General features: G+C 38.9%; 1 protein-coding gene across 2 annotated transcripts; it reads right to left on the bottom strand.

The window, feature by feature from the left end:
• Nucleotides 1-1,688: 1,688 nt before the first annotated feature.
• On the bottom strand, nt 1,689-18,602 carry BAALC (BAALC binder of MAP3K1 and KLF4). 2 transcript variants are annotated; one of them, XR_009760263.1, is made up of 4 exons: nt 18,434-18,602; nt 5,897-6,069; nt 3,819-3,952; nt 2,984-3,051 (listed from the first exon to the last, which is right to left on the bottom strand). XR_009760263.1 is itself a non-coding variant. In XM_061607390.1 (3 exons), exons 1-3 carry the CDS (start codon nt 18,600-18,602, stop codon nt 2,944-2,946), a joined length of 450 nt encoding a protein of 149 aa, XP_061463374.1. In that variant the 3' UTR covers nt 1,689-2,943. The 2 variants fall into 2 exon arrangements, 1 of the variants encoding a protein (XP_061463374.1); XM_061607390.1 differs by lacking the exon at nt 3,819-3,952 and having other exon boundaries at nt 1,689-3,051.
• Nucleotides 18,603-19,402: the final 800 nt, after the last annotated feature.

Below are 19,402 nucleotides of genomic sequence, written 5' to 3'. Positions count from 1 at the left end.
TTAGGAAAGAGACTAAAAATAATTGCCAGTATTATGCTGTTACAAAGGTGTGACCTTACTTGGAATATTGTGCATCATTCTGGTCACTACACCTCAAAAAGGATATTGTAGAGCTGGAAAATGGCAACTGAAATGATAAAGAATCTGAAACAACCTCCCATAAGGAAAGGTATCAATATTTTGTTCTTTCTAGTTTGGAAAAAAGGTGAGAAGAGGGGACGTGATAGAGATGTATAAAAGTATGCATGCTGTGGAGAAAATGGATCAAAGTTTTTTCCCCTCTCTCATCTAGGGTCATTCAGTAAAACTGATTAGTGAAAGATTCAGGACAGACAGAAGAAAGTTCTGTATTCCCAAAAGACATAGCGATGGCTATTACGTGAATGGCTTTAAAAGGGGGTTAGACAAATTCATGGAGGATAGGGCTATCAAAGGCTATTAGCCATGATGACTGCGTATCTGTGGTGGTATGCCTCTGAACACCACTTCCTTGGGAATGTAAGTGGGAAGAGTGCTACTGCACCAATGTCCTTCCCATAGGCTTCCTGTAGGCAAGTGGCTGACCACTGTGAGGACAGAATGCTAGACTGTATCAGTCTTTGGAATGATCAAGCAGGACTTATTTATTTCCCTCCCTTCCTCCCTTCTTACGTTCTTAGCCATAATGACAGTGCACAGTTATGTGCACTTAATGTCCATTGACCTTAATGACCTAAATTAAATTAAATTGACCTAAATAGTCAATCGACTGTACCTGTGGACATCATCCAATGGTCAATATAGGAATCAAATTGATTATATAATTGGTAGCAGAAGATGGAGAAGCTCCATATTTTCTGCAAAAACAAGACTAGGAGCAGACTGCGGTACAGATCATGAACTGGTAATATCAAAAATCAGAGTAAAGCTAAAGAAGAAGAACAAAGCAATCATAATGCCAAAATACAATTTAAATAACATCCCAGAAGAGAAAAGATCAAATAAAGAATAGATTTGAGGCTTTAAACTTAGTTGATAGAGAACCAGAAGAACTATGAATTGAAGTCAGAGATAGTATCACGGAAGAATGCAAAAGGCAATAACTTTAGTTAAAAAGAGAGAAAGGCCTCAATGGATGACTGATTAAAGTTTTAAAATGGTTAAAGAGAGGAAGAACGCAAAAGTAAAAATAGAAACATGATTAGAACCCTAAATGCAATAATACAGCGACTAATACGTAGGGACAAAGAGAACTATTACAATAGTTATTGTACTGTATAGACATAGAAGAGGACAACAAAAAGGGTAAAACAAGAGCCCTATTCCAAAAGATTAGAGAAATTAGAGGAAAGGTATAAAATTTAGATTTTGAAATGACACCATGTAAAGCAGGAGTGAGGGATCTGTGGCCCCTCCAGAGTTATTGGACTGCCACTCCCATAATCCCTGACTATTGGCTATGCTGGCTGGGGCTGATGGAAGTTGGAGTCCAATAACATCTGGAGGGCTAAAGCTTCCGCACCCCTGATGTAAAGGATTCCCCCCCGCCAGCCATGTATGGTTTGCTGTTGAAATTATCCACTTCCAGTTGAGACTATCAACAGTGCCCCTTGAAATTAAGTCCTTAAGGATGTTGCACATTAGTTGTTACAAGTCAAGTAAAAGCACATTATGCATTTTACAGTTCTACTACAATATAATAGCATGTTTTCAATTATGAACGGGCACTGCTGAATTTACACTTTCTGTTAGACAACGTATTATCAAAAGGTATTGGTGTGAAGGCTTTATGGTTCACTAGCACAACCTCTTGTACCAGCAATGTGGTATGTAATAACCTAATGCAGGGGTGGTTGACCTGTGGGTCTCCAGATATTGTTAGAAACCCAGCTCCCATCAGCGCCAGCCAACATAATGGATGATGGGAACTGTAGTCCAATAGCATTTGAAGGGCCAACGTTAGCCATGCTTAACGTAATGAGTGGTTGAGTTGTGCCTCTTATATGACACCATATTGTATCAACTCAATGGATCAATTCCATTACAGCAGGAGAAGTGAACTCCCAGCCCACAGACCAGATCCAGCCCAGCAAGCTTTTAACAGCGGGGGCCCACCAGTTCTGTGCCCCAATTTTCTACCCTCCCAACACATAGATTATTGATCTGATGAGTGTGGTGGGGGCATGTTCGGCATTCCTGTCAAATTGGTAGGCTAGGTCAAGAAGATTAAACTGCAGAAACAGCAGGCTTCATAGCCAGATTATAATTGCAATACAGTGCAAAGGTACTACGTGGCACAGATGTGGACAAAATTGGGGTACAATGCCCTTATGTGTATTTCAGCTACCATAAAATTTATCTCTGCTGACAGAAACCTTGGTCATCTGATCTGTAGTAGTTCTCACACGGTATAGCAAATCAGGCTGTGATTACATGGCTTACCCAGCATGCCACTGGGGTATAAAACAAAAGATGCCAGTCCATATTACACAGTCATTGTACTGAACATCTTTAGGATTAGGATGCTAAGTATTAAATGTGCAAACTGAATTGAGCTAAGTGACAACCACAGAATGATTATATGACCTCTCAACTTCCATGTACCTAAAATCAGGTGTCACAGATTCAATTTGTAAAGGGTACTTTTGAATGTTTCTGAAATAGTTTGATTTACATTTTTATGTGAAACTACTTAAGTGGCAATGTAAAACACCAAGCCAAGATGTGCTAATTGCTGGCCCAGCCTTACCTGAATGGCAATACAGAACAAAAAGAAGTGTCCAAGCATTCAATGTTGGCAGCAGTTTAGAACAAGGAGAGTTGACAGTTTTTCCAAAGGCACTCAGCAGCAGATAGCCACCACATTCACTTTGAAAGTAAAACACCTTGAGCTCTTCACATTAAGTAATCTGTTAAAGTGCAGCAAAATATTGCAGAATTCGTTCACATTCTCCTTTGGCTCTTTTAATTGACACAGTTCTTTGTAATTCTTCTGTTATTAATTTGTCTGATTGTTTTGGTGGAATTAATAGTGACTTCTTTTGTGGCTTTTTTCTTGTTGTCCCATTTAGCCTGTTTAAAAAGAGCGTACAGTAAATTAGTTTAAAGCAAGGCACTTAGAATATGTTTTGTAAAGTAAATGGACAGTTCTCACAATGGAAGAAAACAAGCAATCTCTGACTGGTGTTATTGAACGTGTTCATAAATGATCAAAAGTCAGGGATGAGGAGAAACATGTTTGCAGATAACATCAATTTATATTCAGGATGATAAAGACCCACATGGACAAGAAGGTTCTCCCACAAATGGGGTGAATGGACAAGACAATGACTAATGAAGTTCAATATATATATGTGTGTAAATGATGCCCAGTGGAGTAAAAAAAATGCCTAGATTCACATAATTTCTGCTAGTTTAGACCCCATCGTATAACAGGAAATATATCTTGGGGGTAACATTGGCTAGCTCAATTAAAACATGATTCAGTCTGTTGCAACTGTGAAAAAAGGCAAGCTTCATCCTGGAAATTAAGATTGGGATTGAAAATAAAATGACCAATATCATAATGCCTTTATATACATTTATGTTGCCACACTTATGGACTGCTACAATTTTGGTCATCCCATCTCAAAAAGAATATTGTGGAACAGGAAAAGGTGCAGAAAAAAGGGACAACCAAAATTATCAAGAGGTTGGAGGACTTTCCCTATGAGGAAAAGGTTTAATATTGGAAGAAAGATGCCTGGGGTAAAAATGACAGAAAGAGGGTTATAGAAGATGCTGAAATGGCACCTTCAGAAGCAAACAGTATTTTTGGGAGAGTTTTCAGTGAGACTCACTTGGTTCCGGTCTGGTTAGCACCACCTCCACCTCCATGCAAGGCAAATGTATTCTATAGTCCATGTCTTTTTCAGTCCAAAATAATGGTTTGGAACCCAATCACATTTAAAATCCCACTCCATCCTAAGTGTGCCTGGAAACAGTTTGGAGAAATCTTTCTTTTAGACTGCAGTCTTACTTGGGAATAAAACCCCACTGAGCTCAAAGGTACTTATTTTTAAGTAAACAAAGAGGATTGCACTGTTAGTAGCCTTATTACACAAAAGGGTGAATCAAGTGAATGAAGGACAATTCAGCAGTATTAAGCAACCCAGCTACTGCTATCTCCCTAGCAAGGAGGGGGGAAAACAAAGACTTGAACATAATGGATAATTGGACTAAAGTGGGGGGGGGCAGGGGAAACTGCCTAGTTTGATTTCTTGTTTCTCTTATCAGCAGAGATGGATATTAAACTGTGTGAAAGAACCAAGTAGCTAGTTACCCGTGATCAAGAGAGGAAGATTAAAAATGCATTACCATTCACAGATATTATTGTTTCTGTGTATGATAGCTTTTCTATTAATCTGAATAATGCAAAAAGGAATCTTGTTGTAATCTCATGTACCATCACCCTTAGTTCATGAACTGCAAAATATCCTCCTTTTTCATAGCACACTATCATCTTACTAGTTGTCTCACACTACTTCTCCCCATGCTTTCAGGGCAGGTGGAAGAATATAGGTCACTTACAGAAAGTGATATTCTGCCCACAGAAGACAAATGTTTCCTCCTTTTGCATATGATCTGTATGTTTATCTAAAGGATGTTTATCTGAAGGACCACCTCCACTATCACCAATTGGGCCGCCTTACAAGATCAGCCACACAGGACCTCCTCTCGGTCCCACCAGTCAAAACAGCTAGGCTGGTGTGGACCAGAGAGAGGGCGTTCTCGATTGTAGTCCCCACCCTCTGGAACTCTCTCCCTTAAGACCTTCGACATGCCTCCTCCCTGTCGAATTTTTGCCGAGCTTTAAAGACCTGGCTATTCAGGCAGGCCTATAGGAACTTGGGGGTGGAGTAGTAATTTTGATGTTTTAATTGATGTTTTGATGTTGGATTAATTGATGATTGTGTTTTGATTATATTGTATTTTAATTATTGTTGTGAGTCGCCTAGAGTGTCCGTTAATTCAGACAGATAGGCGACTAACAAATAAAATTTTATTATTATTATTATTATAAGTATGTTAGGTGGAAAGAAATTTCTCATACTTCTGTTGTTCTTCCCACACCTCATACGAAGGCATTCTTTCTGAATATTCTCTCTCCCATTTCTGCACCACTTTGAAGATTTTTAAAAAAATGGTTGGAAGCTGTGCATTCCCATGTTTATTATTTTATTTATTTATTAAATTTCTTAGTCGCTTTTCTTCACAAAAGTGAGACTGAAACCATTGTCAATTTCCCATCAACAGCACATCCAACTAGAAGTATCAAGCCAGAGTCTGGAGGTTTATTACTATTAATACTATAGCTCTGACTGCTGCATGATCCACTGTTGTGTCATGCATTAGTGGTTATGCACTCCTCTTCTCCAATGCTTTGTTACCACAAAGTAAGTCCTACAATGGATTAATCTTTTTTCCCCCTCCACAGACACACTAGATGGATTTTTATGGATTATGGGGCAAGCTCACTGGTGGGACAGGAACATTCAGTAGGCAAAATGAGAGATGCTGCACTGCGTGAAACATCTATTCAAGGAGTTCATGACTGGCTTTCTAAACAACAGTCACTCCAGTAAAGCAGGAATAATATACTCAGTTGATCCTTCTTTAAAACAATTAGGCAACACATGCCATTATTCCCAAGTGTTATGATTTTGTGCTTTGCAACATGAGAAATGTATTCATTGTGACAACAAAAAAGAAACACCAGTTTTATAGTCAAGAAGGTATGTCTATTATAATAGCACTTTATTATCAATAGCACTGTGAGTACTGTTTAGCTTCTTGAAAAAGAAGAAACAGGGTTGGCTCAGCTTCAAGAGGATACCAAGTGTGCACTCTGTCACACAGAACATACTTCTATACCTACCTCTGTGGTCCTAAAGCCATTTTGTTGTTTCTGTGCCGAAGTTCCAGTAGTGTGAATTGACAATTTTGTACACTGTGTACCACAGTGAGTTCTCTTTTCAGCACTACCTATTCCACTTGCAGCTGAGGACTTTCCGGTACAGGTCTGAGTTGATTTGCTATCTTCTAAAATTCCTAAGAACACACAAAATTGCATACTGTTAAGTCAAAACATTTATCGGTGTCCTATGCCTTTTTCAAATTAAAGGAAAATTATAGTCAAAATTATAGTCAATTTCACAGAATTAGTTTATATGCCACATTACCATAGGATATATGCTTTTACATTGGCACATCCCTGTTCCCCAATCCTCAAAACAGAGACTGATACCATTCCTTATGCAAAAAGGGGCACAAGCCAACAGGGGGTAAATGTCTTCTAATTATTTCCACAAAGGCACAGTCCATAGGAAAATTCTGGTGAACATAGATCATGTTAAAAGCATGAGATTCTGAATTATTATTCAAGGAGATATGAGCAAAGTAAAGCAGACATGCCTTTAAAAACAAAAGCAGAACACTGACAATTTCTTCTGTTCTGTTCCTTTTAAAATATAAATAGTAATTTTATTGAATATTATAGCTGACAGTTTATGTCCTGCTTGTTTCCCCCCTTTAGTGCAGCCATATTGCCGTGGAAAAATATGGAGCACGGCTCAGAACATCCCATGCAGCCCTTCTTCTATTTCCATGAACTTTTGCTGTAAAATCCTTCCTGCCCTCCTGAGGGCAGAAATTAGTGTAGTGATGCAATTTATTCTCACAGATTTCTTTTTTCAGGCAAAATAGCTGCAGGCAGTGAAGAACTAGAAGGAAGAAAGGGCCAGTGTAACTCTTTCCTTCCCATCTGTTTGCTCAGGCTCTCCCTCACAACTGCTCTTCTCCCTAAGAGATAAGAGATACATGATACCATAGTTGGCAAGAGCTGCTTTAAAATTCCTTCTTTTATCATATGGCACTTCTCACTGAAACAACATTATTGCTTGGGGCTTGTCACGGACAGCAGGCGAAACCATCTGAAAATTTCTGTGGAAAGCCTCGATGGTTTGGTTAAAGAAGGGGTTGCCATTGTGGCGCTGGTGGGCACCATGCTACCCTTGAGATCTTCCACTGGCATCCACATCTGAGACCTCTCCCCCATCACTCTACTCACTTCCCCCTTCATCATGAGGTGGGGAGGATTGTTTTCTTTTTCTCCCTTGAAATGTACATGGAACTGAAGGAAGAATTTGGAAGAGTGACACTCTCTCACTCTTTCAGCTCTATGTGCTTTTCTTCCTCCCCCCCCTAGTTTTTGTGTATTTTCAATAGTAAATACAAATAAACAATCATACTCAAAAGAACCCCCTTCTCCCCCTCCCCCACAGTCATTCCATGTGTACATATCATTCACAAAGAGGTAAATTATTTAACAAATCATGTGTAAATGTTGTGGTCAATTGTAGGCGTTAGTTAATATAATGTTCATTATCTCAACAGATTACTCCAGAGATTGCCATGTGTTGACAGTGGTGACCTTTTCATGTTGTTGTTTATGACGTCTTGGATAAAAGTCTACCATGTTTCCTAAAAGCATCTATGGTGTATTTTTTAGAGCCTTAAGTTCCTTAGGCAGTTTTTCCATGAGTGCAATGGTCTAGATCTTCTCATACAATGTCTCCAGTGTCAAATTAGCAGCTGCCTACCAGTTTTGAGTTAAAACTTGTCTGGCAGCTACCATCAAAAAGATTATTATTTTTTTAACAATAAGTCCTTTAAATCTTCAGTAAACAAGTTCAGTGTTGTTAACCTGGGATCACAAGAATAGTTTAACCTGTAATAATATTGTAAATTTCTCCCATTTTTCCAAAATGAAATTCAGTTCTCCACATTCTGCAGCAATTTTAGAATTTCTTCTTTTAATCCTCATGAAAATACACCAGCATTTTAGTGTGGATTTTATATGCAGTTTTGATTAATGCACATATTTAAGACATTTCTCCAAATATCATTTTGTATGTTATTTTCACTATTATATTCATGTTTATGGACACCTTCCCCTAATACATGCACTGCTGTAAACATTGGTTGGAGAACTGCATTGCAATATTTGGATAAATGTGACTTTCAAAGGATGGTTGTGTTTTAGTATTGGAAAGTGTAAATTCAATATATTCAGCTTTAAATGTGATCTGAATTGAAGTTCTCCCCCATCCCTATTAAGACTTACTTTGTCTGCTTTTAAACTCCAAAAACCTTAGACCTTTTCACAGCTCAGCCAGCAAACCCAATTGCTGGCAACCTCTCCAACGTAATAGGTTTGACTGTGGATTTATTTTATAACATACCAGAGGTATGTAATGCCACCTGTGTAGTATATTTATACTATTTTCTTTTATTTTTAATGATATAGACTTAAATGGCTATTTTCTCCAAAATCTGTGCCATTCAGTTGGCTCAGTAGTACTGTTCAAGTCTCCCTATGTGTTTTTCAAGGGTCAGATTAATACTACTTGATTTGACTTTTACACAGATCCCTTGGATATAAACGTGCCCAGCATTCATAATGGTGTTCCCCATTCTTAGTGTGTACAGGCGCTTTGTATAATGTAAAAAACCCAGTATGCCATCTGAACTAAGTGTGCTGATTATACTGACCATATTGAAAACCTAGGAATGTTGTGACAATTTCTCTAATACAGCAAAACTATTATTTGTTTAGAGTACTGCTTGGTTACTTATAGCAGTGATAAGTAAGCAAAGTTCAGAGACAAACACATCCTTATGTGCCCATACAATAATATGATCTATGATATATCTTCCTTGTTTTTAAAAAGTGTACTTTGAAATCTTTAAGCAATAGCACTATGTACATTAGCTTTTGATATTCAAATTTTCTAAGAATACAATAAATATATATATTTAAACTATACAGTAACATATGTACATACATATGTCCTCTCCATCAGCAACAGATGTTAATTCAAGCACTTGTCATGAATATTAGATATAAAAGGAAAGTAGCACAAGATTATTTTGATATTAGCAGGTAAAGTTGCCATATCTTTAACAAGAATGTTCAAGTATGAGTTTTCAGAATTATGCTGGAAAATATGAAAGTGCTCAGCCTTACAGCTAAGAGAACACATTATTATTATTTATTAGATTTATATCCTGCCTCTTCTCCCAGTAGGAGCCCAGGGCGGCAAACAAAAGCACTAAAAACACATCATAAAAACAGACTTTAAAATATATTAAAACAAAACAACCGTTAAAAACTTATTAAAACAAAACATCTTTAAAAGCTTTAAAAACATCTATTTTTTTAAAAAAAAGACAGGAATACAGGTGATAATACAAAACAAATATGCTGCAAGCAAATGTGTCAAAAACAAACAAAACCAGTCCTAGGCAAATTTAACTGGAATATACTGCAGTGCAAGAACACAAGTACAAAACAGGCAGTGTTTAGATACACACAAGGGCAACTCAGCCGCCAATGGTAGGGATGAAGAACATTATTACTACAGGTCAGCTTGTTTTCATGTGGTTTTACTGCAGAAAGAAGATGCACACTCGGTTATCATGTGTCATGTAATCATGTGTCATGTAGCTAGGATTGTCTCTCGCACTGAAAATTACTATTCTAATCTCAGCCCAATAAGAGCCCTCATGACAAATTATTGCTAGCATGCACCCCAGGCTATTTTCTAAGGGTACTCCTGAGTTTCCCTGCATCTGAGAACAGCATGTTAGAAAAAAATAATTACCTTGAATATCTTTGCTTGGACAAGAACTGCAGAAAGCAGGAAGGGGGAAGGAGATCTAGATCAGGAATGGGGAACCTCCAGCTTGCAGGCAAATCTCAGCCCACTAGGGGGTCCAAGTTGGCCTGCAAAGGCACTCCCTTCCAACCATGCCCACTTGTCCATCAGCTGACAGGCTGTTTTAAAGTGTTTTTAGTGCTTTTGTTTGCTGCCCTGGCCTCCTGCTGGGAGGAAGGGCGGGATATAAATCAAATGATAAATAAATGAAATAAATAGATGACCTTTGAGTGTGTGCCTGCCATTCTAACATTAACAAGACAGAAAGAGAGAGAAATGTGACATAACTCTGCATCAATGTTTGAAGCAAGGGGAAAGCACCATATGCAGTTTGTTTCGTCCATTCTGATGGTGTTTAATGAATATTGTTTCTCAACATTTAAAACTTGTTCCACTTTTTAAAAACTACTGCAAACCAGCACCAATAATCTGTTCTACAGGTGAATGTGTAAAAATTACATGCAGTTGCGTGCATATAGCCTGCTGGCATTGGAACAGGAATAGAACAGGAAACACCCTTACTGCCCCATCATCCCAATACTATTTGGAAAGAGAGAATTTCAGAAAGAACTGCTGCTTTGTTCTTAAACCAGTGTGGGATTAATACCCCAATCCACAGATCATTGAAGACTTCACTTTAAATCCACTTGTTTGAAAACAAAATCATTTATAAATCTGTGAATAATTAAAAGCAAAATGAAGCAGTATACTGTACTGCTGAAACTATAGCCCACTGTGCCAATGGAATGTTGTTCAGAGTGCCAGTAAACCAAATTCCCCATACTACCATTATATCATATCCTAAGGAACGTTTTGCATATGTCTCCAGCCCCTGCAAAGTTTTACTAATCCAATACCAAAGCATTATGATTACCGATGCTACTACTGATATGAAATATATTAATTTTGGGGTCACTCATCATGGTGATAAGTGTCTACCCCATAATGCACCTTTCACATGGTGTTTCTCAAGCTCAGTTAAACATGCTGTTGGTTCAACTCCCATACGCAGAACCAAACAAAGCTGTCAATAAAGAGAATACACTAGTGGGAGTGGGTTTTTTGTTTGTTTCTTGATCACATATATGCTTCAGGAGAAATCAGATGCATTATTACTTTGTGTCAGGTGGCTGAGAACAGCTGCAGAAGCAGACAGGAGATAACAGTGACTGCTCAATACATTCAGCCAACCTCTTTACGCTACTCCCTCTGAAACAAGAAAACTGATTGTTTTTCTGCCCCAGAGTACTTCTTCAGTCTAAGCTGTCAACCAGGGAGTGGTCAGGAACATTGCTTGGTATTTGAAAGAGATACTGGTTGTTGTAATCAATGAAGTCTAACTCACGTGAGACCAGATATTGCATCTATATTTCCATTTTGTAGACATGTTGCATCCAGACTGAAATTCCTGTTAAAGATGCAGCCTAAATATTTCATATGTATCCATTTAAAAATGCATACCCAGTCCGAAAATGTCAGATTTGTCAACAACCATCACTGCAAAGAAGGTGGGGAGGGAAGAGAACAGCTCAGGCATACCCTGATCCTCCATAAAACAGAATATGAAATGACTGCCTTTTAAGTGAATTTCAATTTTACCCTTTTTGTATGTGCTCAATCACCAACGAAATAGCATTTGTACTTGTGTACACCGATATGCTGACAACTAGAGCAAGAAGAATACACAGGAAGATTGTGATCCTTTTTGGATACATTCTCAAATAAAATCTTTCTGATGAAAGGCCCTCCATCAAAGCAGAGCCTTGCTAGTCCCCTGCATATCTGCAATGCAGGGAAGAGGAAAATAATTATGCAGTCCTGTTTCTGGTGTTAAAAATCAAACAAGAATACAGGATGCACCCATGCAGATGTGATATAAAGGGTTCAGCCAAGCAAATGAAATAGTAGTTAAACATGTCAAATCATATGAATAAAACATGCTTTATGGAAGAATGCACTGCAAGAAACTTCAATGAGCAAAAAACAAAACAAGTGAGTAGCAAAAAAAGGTGTGAAATTTATTTATTTATTTATGTGTCCAGGAACAAATAGTCTTGGAGTACCAGCAGGGTTCTCTTTTCAGCTTTTTTGCTCTTCTGTCAAGAGATTTGATTATTCACACAAGTGACTTCCATGTATGGGTTTGCCATGCAGACAAGTCTGTGCCACATAATTGTGGCTTGTTGCCATGCTGCCATAAAGCCATGACGGGAACGTTTTGCTGCTGCATGGAGACAGAGGCGAAATGCATAGCAGGCATGCACAGCACATTTTTTATAATTTGATTTACACATCACCTTATCCCAGTCTCAAGAGGTGAGAGACCATGTTCGTCATCAGAGGATGGCTGTTTTCATCCACTATGCCTCACCCTCCTGTCCTTGGAGCTTTTATAGGGAGACAGCGACAGAAAAACTGTGCATGTATGTGGAGGGGGGGTTCTCACCTTTTGAGTCTAGGTACAGACGTTGGTGGAGTTGCCAGGTGCTGATGTCATTAGGTTTGGTGTTAATCTTGAATTTTCCTAAGTGACCTATTGCTAAATTGTAGCGATACCACAATTTTTATTATTTATTCATTGCATTTATATACCGCCTCATAGCCAAAGCTCTCTGGGCAGTTTACAAACTATGGTTATTGGACTATTGTTGGTTATTGATTTAACAAAATGTATATACCACTTACCAGAACAAAAGCCCTCTAAGTGGCTTATAGTAGTTATCGGGTTTATTTTTACAATTGTCAACCTTTTTATAGTTAGCCTGTTGACTTTCTGTAAACCCTTTGAGCATATGAATGTGTGGAAAATATGGTATATAAATAATTTAAAAGAAAAATGTGTTTGGAGCTCTAATTTCAGCTTCCCACAGTAGCCACCTAACAACATCTACAAAACTTGACTGATGTTTAGAAACAAAAGGACATGTTTGAAGCTAGACGAAAATCAGTCTAATCTACATCTTCAAAAGATTTTAGTTACTGGATTGCTAGATAGTTGTCCCAAAAATTAATGTGCACTTATTCTGAATAAACAATTACATTTAGTGATGAATCTCTCCTGTTGGCATAATTCTCATATCCTGTCAGTTTTTTTAACAGAAATATCGCACCATAGGACTGAATCAGCTAATAAGGCTTTGTGTCACCTACCTCATTAATTTTTGTCACTCATTTCATGCTATAAGATAGTTTTAAAAATTAACGTTTTCTGTTCTATACAGTTGTCTTCTTCAAAATAAATACTTTGTTCTTTAGTTTCACACACATGAACTGTTATGTCCACTGCTATCTGGACAGGGATAACCTGGCTTCAGTTGTCCATGCTCTTGTAACCTCCAAGTTAGATTACTGCAATGCACTCTACGTGGGGCTGCCTTTGAAGACAGTTCAGAAACTGCAGCTTGTGCAAAATGCAGTGGCCAGATTGGTAACAGGGACCAGACAGTTCGAACATATAAAACTGATTCTGGCCCGCTTGCATTGGCTGCCTGTATGTTTCCAAGCTCGATTCAAAGTGCTGGTTTTAACTGATAAAGTCTTACACGGCTTGGGACCACAATACCTGATGGAACGCCTCTCCCGACACGAACCCACACATACACTACGCTCAACATCCAAGGCCCTCCTCTAGGTGCCTACTCCGAGGGAAGCTCAGAGCTGGCAACGAGAGGGCTTTCTCAGTGGTAGCCCCCAAATTATGGAATGATCTCCCTGACGAGGTGCACCTGGCACCAACACTGTTATCTTTTCGGCGCCAGGTCAAGACTTTCCTCTTCTCCCAGGCATTTTAGCATGTTTTTTAATTTTTTTTTTAAGTGTTTTTAAATTTGTATATTTGTTTTTAATGTTTTTAATTGTTGTAAACTGCCCAGAGAGCTTCGGCTATGGAGTGGTATACAAATGTAATAAATAATAATAACAACTGATGAGTGAGAATTAAATTTGAAAGCCTCAACAGTTATGTAAAAAGTTAAACCTTATGAACATCTTAAAGTTTTGCTTCAGATTTCAAAGGCTCAGATAGCCTTTCATTAGATAAACAAATTTACATCAGTTTGTGTGTTTCCAGTTCTAAAAGTGGTGCCAAGCAGTTTAGGAGTAGATTATCAGAGACATGTGACATCCTCATAAACTATACTATTATTTACTCTGAATAACATACAGAGCTGACTTTGGTGTATAAAACTCTATACAGCTTGGGGCCAGGATACCTGAAAGATAATCTCACCCCTTATATACCCTATCGATCACTGAGCTTTGCAAGTAAGGGCCTTCTGCAGATACCTTCTTGTCAGGAGGTGCATATTGGGCCTTTACTGTTGTGGCACCTACCATTTGGAATTCCCTCGTTAAACATTAGACAGTTGCCATCTCTGTTGTCTTTTCAGCACCTACTGAAGAACTTTCTCTTCCAACAAGCCTTCTAAGTAGAGATCTTTCCCAATCTGCATCTGTATTGGAATTATTCTTAGATGTTTTATTATTTGTGTGCTGCTGGATAAGCACTCCAGTACTGTGGTAGTACAGCAAAGAGTACACAGCATTCTCCCACCTCCTTAAAAACAGAAGATGAACAAGTAAAACGTTTCCAAGATAGAGCATGCATAAATGTCATTGCCTACGGGTAATGTTATAAGCACAATGCAACAGGTGTCCATGGCTCTTCAAAACCACATTTGTCCACTTAGCACTTGGAACAGCATTAGAAGTGCTAGATAAAAAAAATGCATATCCATACCAAAATGTTGTTTGAACACTGAGAAAAATATACTCCTACAATGGAAGAGTACTTTCAGGAAAAAAATATGGATCCTATATAGCAACTAAATATCTGTAAAAGGGTTATGATTCTGGAGATTGCAAATCTCTGGCCTATGAAAAGTTATCCCAACTGTCAACAATACTTTGGATCATACAAAGCCTCTTTCAATTGAATGGTTTTGTTCTTATCGCTTCTCCAGATGAAGTTAATGAAGCAACTAGAGTGACAAGATTGCTTTCAAAACAGCAGTACATATTTTTCCTAGGTTTAAAAGCCTGTGAAAGGAAGATTTCAAGCTACATTCTCTTTCAATGGAAACTTTTAGGAACAAGTTGAACTACTGCTAAATTGCTTTTTCTCACCCTTTTTAAAGACTGCTCACACAAAATACAGCACCCTTGTTGGTCTTTTAAAGCCTTTGCCTTTCTATACTACCCACCCCAGATGACTTACATTTCTTCTTCACCAAACTGAATTGTTTGGTACAGGTAAACAGTTCCATTGTGGATTTAAGCATGTAGCTTGCTACCAAGTATATTAACTTCTGCTATACTCTTTGTGGAAAGGTCAATTTTCTTACACTTTCTGTATTTCAAAATCCTGTTTATAGCCATAATTCTTTTCAGTTTACTGTAGCAAAAGCCATGGTTAAAATACTGACCCTCTGCTGCAGTTTGAAAATTCAAATAAAAAGAAAATTTCAAATCAAAGGAATATGAGGAAGAAAAAAACACAGAGCAGAAAAGAATAGATTAGCAGCGGACAACAAATATTAATATTGGACAAGATCCAGCCATATTTAGGCATTTTCACGTCTCTCTAATTTCACCTACTGTATACGATTAAACTGCCTCCTACTTACAATAGAACTTGCCAAAAGGTTAACTTCTGCTGCATCTTAACAACTGTATACTAAGAAACAAAGAATCTAACTGAATTCAAATATATTATTAAAAAATTGTAAGTTGTTTGACGATAGCTAGAAAATATAAAGTCTTGGGGGACAACTTGACATCTGAATAGTACCAGCAAATATGGTCCATAGCCCTGATGGCGAAACTAACACAAAAAGTAAAGGACAGGAAGAATTTAAAGAAGACAAAAGAGAGATTTCAGGCAGTATGGTTTAATTTTATTAAGAATGAAACACAAAAAGAACACAGCGGGTAACCACCATCAACACATGGACTCTTATGGAATGACTGTATAAGATGGCACTGTAAAGATAAAGAAAATAAGTCTTAAATAATAGCAAACAAACTGATATGATGTAATACAATTACATACCCACTACTCTTCTTTGTTTGTTAATACATACTACATATTGTATTGTTCTATGTTACATTTGTATGTTTTATAAGATTAATACATTTTCAGAGGTGGTACATATATTGTGTACCAATATAAAATGGCAATGTTGAGAAAACAAAATTATGAATTCATTTTGAGGGCCAGTTTAAAGGAGAGCTTTGTTAATGCCAACTTGCATGTTTTGCATTACTGAAATGTAAGTGGGGGTAAACTGCCCATTTGCTTGCAGCTGCAGCACTGGGATTTCAGTTAGAAAAACGGCATGTGGGGAAGAGCTACTGCTACAAGCAAACTGGCAATCCTCTACTCCTGCATTTCACAAAACATCAAACCCACAGATTTCCCATGTAAATATAGCTTAGTCCTAGTTAGCAACAGCAAAGGAAGTTTTCTCAGTAGATGGAGAAGTGTACTAGCATTTTGGTTGTTCCAAAAAATAAATGACTGTGATCATAACCACATTTTGTTCAAAGAGCTAATTCACAAAATTATTTTGAAGGCTCCTTTCCCTGGGTCTGAATTTGCATGGCAAGGGATTCTACCAAATATTCAGATCGGCAGGATTAGCTGTGCATAAAGAGCTACACAATCTATTATAGATACACCTCTATAAAACTAGTTATCACGTGCACATTCAAAGTGGGTTGACTGGGGTGGCAGAATCAACCTCTGTAAAAGGCAACACACACACCTAAGATAGGCAGGGAGGTTGGTCCTCCTAGGTAGCACTGCAATCAACAGGCATACTTGTATCCAAAGGCATACATTATCAAGGCATACATACCATATACCAAAATTCATACTCTTCTGTTCCATATTAATTAATAAAAAAGTAACACCCCAGGTTCCATAGCCTCTAACCTATGTACTGAACGGGTGAAGAATTCGGCATGTCTTTAACACACATCTCCCAATCCCTAATGCAATTCTACCAACCGCTCCATCAGAGCCACGTTTCCTTGCTTTGATCTCACTCTTGTAGTCTTATTTATTATATATTTATTTAAAACATGTATATCCCACCCTTAATCAAAGACACGAGGGTGGGTAACAACACCTTCATAAAATATACTGGTTCAATAAAACCAAAAATACTTAATAACTACAACATATACATCACACAGCAGCACCTCAGTAGCGATTGTCAAAAGCATGTGAAAAAGTCATCTTAAGATTTCCATCCCACCCTCCTCAAATCCTCCAAATGTTTCGATTGCAAAATTTCCCAGATTTAGACAATCGTATGTCCGTTTTGAACTGTATTGAAAATGCTGTCTGGTGTTAGTTGAGAGGAAAAACACCAAGAAAGAAACAACATTTGAACTCTAATATTACAAACCCCTGGCCTGCGACATTAGTACTGCAAACAGAGCAAATCTTCTACATCTGTGAGGCTCTCACTGGTCATGGTCTAGAAGAGTTCTAGCAACCCTGCAGAGATTATGAGGCATCCCTATTGATGTTTTCAGTAAGCAGCTGCTAGGGGAGTTGACTTGGGTACAATGCCATAATTGGTGCAGAAGTTACACAGTGCATGCTACAGGGAGTGTTTTAATTTCAGTATTTGTATTTTTCTCTGTTGCTTAATGAATATGGTGATGCTGGTCAAACATAGGACTACCTTCTATCCTTGTAAGCAGAAGACACAGCAGCATCCATTTTAACTGGACAGAGACCATAGAATCAAGTTAATATATTTGTAACTGAAATGTGTAACGTTCAATCATGAATACTGCCTCTATGAGCAACAATGAATTGCTAGCTTGACTAAAGGCACAACTCTGAATCTGCAGAATCATAAATCAGAGAGGTTGCTTCAACAGATGGATCATCCAAATCTGTGACACCCTGTTTTATTCATAGCCCTCTCAACTGTGAAACTGTAAATCCTTGGCCACTTACTACCTGACACAAACTGGTAAAACGCAGGATATATAGAACTGTAACTGCAATAGCTCTTTATCACATACTAATAGCAGCAGCAGCCCGATTTGTTGAATACTGAAGAGCCTCTCTTTACAAGAACAGAAAAGATCCTTCCCGGATCTTCTGTAGTTTTACACCAGCGTCCCATATCCTTGCTTTTGAATAGATGCTGATAGGGTTTTACACCAAAAATCCCAGAATACTAGTGTGAGATGTAGATGCAAGTTAGATAAAGATGTATATTACTATGCAGACATTTTAAGTTGCAGGGAGGAAATGTTTTAACAATCATTCCTTTTAAATCAAAATTCTCACGAGAACAAGAATGGCCCAAAAAGAAAGAAGCCGTTCCTCGACTGACTGTGTCTTACTTCTGTCCCAAGTATTATACAGGACTGCAGGTAAGGGTTTGCAGTGCAATCCTGTAAGAAGGCAGAAGGATTCATTCTGCAGGCATATCTGAGTGTATTAAAGCAGTTTCGACATGGAGAGTGTTCAGACTACATAACTTAACATTTAAAGCTAAAGAGCTTGTGCATTCTCAACTTGTTAAGTGGCCCTCCTGGCTATAAAGAACACGGGTTCCAGTCAGAATTTAGCGAAAGCTTCGATTTTGGAGCTCGAATGAGGAAGACAGGCTGAGGCAGGAGGGGCCCGGGCTGCCTCTCTTCCCCGCCAAAGCCCAGGCTCTACTCACCCGGGTCCCTTAGGCCAACCTCTGCGTTGCCGTTCTCTGGGCCGACGGCGGGAAGCGGCTGCTGGGGCTCGGCGTCGGTGTTGGTTAGCCAAGTAGACTCGGTCTCCCGCGTCCAGCTCTCGTAGTAGCGCGGCTCGATAGCATCGGCTCGGCTTCCGCCGCAGCCCATCCTGCCGCCCCACCCCACTACCCCCCAGCGCTCCCCCAGGCCCCCTCAGCGCCAGCACCGCGGCCAGCGGCACGGCAAGAACAGCATCGCCTCTTGCCTGCCTTCTCCAGCCTCCGGCCAGACGCGGGAGAGCGGCAGGAGGCGGCGCCTTGGCTTCCCGCCTCCTCCTGCTTCTTGCGACTGCCCCTCTTTCGCCCGCAAATCCTCCTTCAGCCCTTATCACCTCCTTTGCTTTCTCTCTGGCTTCCTTCGTGTTCCCCCTTCACTTTTCCTGCTGTCTTTTTGCTTTAAAAAGTATATTCTCTCGTTTAGGTTTCCTCCTCTTTCCTTTCCCTTCAGCTACCAGGCTGTCGTCCTCTTCTCTGTTCTTATTCCCTTCTTTTTTGTCTGAAAAATTCCTGGGAATCGAGAATCCTCGCCTCTCCTGTGGGCTGTAGAGGAAAGGCTTTGCAGAGAGCCTAAATTAATATGAACGTGAATATAGAAGTGGGACCGGCCGCTGCTTTTTCAACAACACTTCTCTTCAGCAGGTCAAACGAAAGAGAATGAGAAAAAGCAGAGGTAATAGTCAACAGCTTAGTGCTAAGACTGGAACACATTCTGTTCCCAGACCAGGGGCGTTTCCTTGCCTAATTAAGGCTGAATTGGTTAATTAAAATCAATTGGTTAGTGCTTTGCAGTGTAAGGGAAGAACTCTGTAAGAACAGAAGGCCTTGGCTGATTGCCAAATCTCTCTGTTAATTTAAATCCTAAAAGAGCTGGGCTTCATTCAGCACTGTTTCCATTCTCTTTCAGCATCC

The sequence above is a fragment of the Rhineura floridana genome, chromosome 1, assembly GCF_030035675.1.
Source record: "Rhineura floridana isolate rRhiFlo1 chromosome 1, rRhiFlo1.hap2, whole genome shotgun sequence".
Lineage (NCBI taxonomy): Eukaryota > Metazoa > Chordata > Lepidosauria > Squamata > Rhineuridae > Rhineura > Rhineura floridana.
This window is presented reverse-complemented; position numbering and strand designations above follow the sequence as displayed.